The sequence below is a fragment of the Pseudomyrmex gracilis genome, unplaced genomic scaffold (assembly GCF_002006095.1).
Source record: "Pseudomyrmex gracilis isolate BER0280 unplaced genomic scaffold, ASM200609v1 scaffold_758, whole genome shotgun sequence".
Taxonomy (NCBI): domain Eukaryota; kingdom Metazoa; phylum Arthropoda; class Insecta; order Hymenoptera; family Formicidae; genus Pseudomyrmex; species Pseudomyrmex gracilis.
In genome coordinates this window covers 43326-46676 of record NW_018021342.1, presented here as the reverse complement: position 1 = coordinate 46676, position 3351 = coordinate 43326, and the positions used below count along the sequence as shown (strand labels likewise).

General features: G+C 32.5%; 1 protein-coding gene across 2 annotated transcripts in view; it reads left to right on the top strand.

The window, feature by feature from the left end:
- The window catches only part of LOC109861432 (zinc finger protein 2 homolog), a 6604-nt gene extending 4287 nt beyond the window's left edge, over window positions 1-2317 (top strand). For both annotated transcript variants that reach the window (XM_020441072.1, XM_020441073.1), the window contains exons 9-12: window positions 320-460; window positions 568-690; window positions 983-1141; window positions 1219-2317. In XM_020441072.1, the coding sequence (XP_020296661.1) occupies window positions 320-460; window positions 568-690; window positions 983-1141; window positions 1219-1434 (639 nt within the window). In that variant the 3' untranslated portion in view covers window positions 1435-2317. The remainder of the gene's footprint in view (window positions 1-319; window positions 461-567; window positions 691-982; window positions 1142-1218) is intronic.
- The last annotated feature ends 1034 nt before the right edge of the window (window positions 2318-3351 follow it).

The window sequence follows — 3351 nt, the reverse complement described above, 5'->3', positions numbered from 1 at the left end:
TATTATTAAAAAGTGTTATCAACATAATGACAACACTTATAGTTTTAAGATATTACTTTTAAAAAATTACGAAAAAATTATCGGTAAATATAGGTAAATATGGGTAAATATACCGGTATTATCGTATACCGGTATGACGTCATACCGGTATATCTGCATTTCGGTTTGCATAAGGGTTTTCATACCATTACCCAAAAATATCGGTAAAATACCGGTATTTTGCATACCGGTATAAGTCCCTGCTCTGTACTAACAATTAGTGTGCATATATGTTTTTGAGTCTGTGATAAAGCATTTAATAGTGAATATATTCTTTCAGGTTTGTGGTAAAGCATTTAATAGTAGAGACAATAGAAATGCGCATAGATTTATTCATAGCGATAAAAAGCCCTATGAATGTTTAGTGTGTGGTATGGGCTTTATGAGAAAACCGTTGCTTTATGCTCATATGCAAAATCAGGTAAAAAACGTTAATTTTTTTCTATAAAACAACATTAAATGTGTATCTATTAAACATGACCTATATAATATGATATATTAATATATATACACACATAAATATATTAGGGACATATAAATGATACTATAGTCGTAAATCAACCGTCAATTTTAACAATGGAAGATGATCAAGTAATAGCGATTCCCGATAATGATGGTGAATTATTAATGGAAGAAACCGAAAACGAACAGGTAACTTATTATTGTAAAAAAATAGAAAATCATTTTAACTTGTGTATTCTTTCTTGTGAAATATTATACTAGTAAGGAAGTGGCCAATTCGAGGCAATAACCAGATCTTCGGGTCAATAAACTTCTTTAAAACTATATAAAAATAAAGAACTTTATTGACCCGAAGATCTGGTTATTGCCTCGAATTGACCACTTCCCTACTAGTATCATTATTTTACTTGGCAAATTTGCGAAATATTAATTTTATTATTTAAAATTTTACTTTGTGCAATACTAACACTTGTTTATTTAGTTGGATGATAACGGATTGTACGTGACTGAATTGAAAAATCACGTTATTATACAACAAGAGAGAGATCAGATATATAACGGTGAAGAGAGTGTTGTATTGAGTATACCAGCCGAAGAAACCGTAAGAGACGAAACAGATTCTCTCGTCGTCGAGAGCCAGGTAGAATAATGACAATTTCTTGTAAAGTCTTATTTTAAATTTTTCCTTAGAAAATATCACATCGCTTTTTTTCATAGATGAATTTCACGGGGAATGATACCATAGAATGTAAAGCTGAAATTGTCGATCAAGTGGAAACTGTATACACTTATAATGAAACTGTAGATGGCGAAACTGTAGTAGTGCCAACCACACAATATCAAAGTGGGGATAAAAATGTGCGACTGGTGCAAATTCGACTTCCCGTAGAAGGAGAAAATAAAAATTGGTTGAGCTTGGTACAAAACACCTAAAATATATGGATACTATGCGTATAATCAGACACGAATTATCACAAAGTAGCAGGAAAACTTTTGTAGAAAAATATGTCGTTCTTTTTCAGCCGCTGTCCACCGCTGCCTTTTAACAAAAGTTAAAGAAGTAAAAAAATACAAAAGAGAAATTGTTTTTCTCTTTTCGCGTAACGGTTTTTTTTATTTTGACTCGTTATTTTATTTTATTTTATTTAATAAATAAAATCTGCGTAACAATAATTTTCGGTACTAGGTATAGAATACAAAGAGTATCCGAAATGACGCATAAATAGCGATAGTGGCATTTTTGTTGTTGGTGACATATTTTATTTTTCAGAAGAACAACCCTTATTTCCAAATCTGAAAAAAATAGCTCGATAAATAGTTAGATAAAAAGAAATTTTTAAACAATAATAAAATCATGCCATAAGTGGCTACGCTTTGACTATCACATGAACATTACATGCAATAATGAGCCAGCGTTTAACATTTGTTCTAAAAGACGGAACTTGTCAATGTGATACTGCTTTCACTTTCTATGTCTTGGATACTTAGCAATCGCACTTCTTATACGTGACACTATTCATTTATAAATGTAAATAACGCAAAATGTTATTCAAACGAGATTTGCAGTGATTTTCGAAATATATGTTTTCTTATTTCTGACGTTACATCATCTAAAGTGGTTGTAGCGAATTCAGAAGCTTTAAAATCTTGAATTGTGACGTCAAAAGCGAGAAAATATACAAGTAAAATTCTTCTAATTTTTGCTAAAAATAGTTTTTTTCAGGGGAATTCTTTTATTTTAGCAACAATTGAACGACTTTCAAATGTACATTATTGTTTTGCTTCTGACAAATAATACGAAACATGTAAGGCAGTATTCATAGTCTTTCGTTAAAACATAAAACCGTCATGTATAAATTATCCATATGGAAAAAACATTCAACTCTTGACCGTAACGTACGAAATCACGTTCAAGTTGACCGTAAACTTTCAATATTCAACGTTAGGGCCTCCGCACAAACTCTTTTGTAACACGTAACGTTACGTTAAGTACTAGTTTGTGCGTTGAAAAAAGCTGAAGTTTACATACAAATCTAAGTTTATGACTAGTACTTAACGTTACGTTACGTTAAGTATTAGTTTGTGCGTTGAATGAAGTTCAAGTTTACGTACGAATCTAAGTTCACGGCCAACTTAACGTAACGTAACGCGTTAGGGCCTCCGCACAAACTCTTTCTTAACGCGTTACGTTACGTTAAGTACTAGTTTGTGCGTTGAATAAAGTTCAAGTTTACATACAAATTTAAGTTTATGACTAGTAATTAACGTTACGTTACGTTAAATATTAGTTTGTGCGTTGAATGACGTTCAAGTTTACGTACAAATTTAAGTTCATAGCCAACTTAACGTAACGTAACGCGTTAAGAAAGAGTTTGTGCGGAGGCTCTTATGAAAAAGTTTGTGCGGAGGCGCTTATACGTTCAATTTTGAGCGTTTACGGTCAAATTGAACGTGATTTCGTACGTTACGGTCAATAGTTGAACGTTTTTTCCGTAAGGATACATATATATAGATATCCGGTAATAACTGTACGATCGTTCGTAGACGAATAGAGAGGGTTATACTGAGTCTTTAAAAGTTTCTTTGAACCATTTTGCAAGACTCGCAATAATTAACGAGTTCTTAACACAGATCTACGAATGAGCGTGCATCCATGTGCGTAAGACAGTCCAGCGTTTCGCTTATTATCAAATTATCCTTGTTGAAAGACTCTCGCAGCATGCTAAATAATCAGTACAAAGAAATGATCTTCGAGTTTTTGTCATTAGTCAGTAAAGCTATGACGTATTTAGAAGTAGGAAGGCATTGTAAGTTTAGAGAGAATGTGAAGATATTGCTATGCGCGCGGCA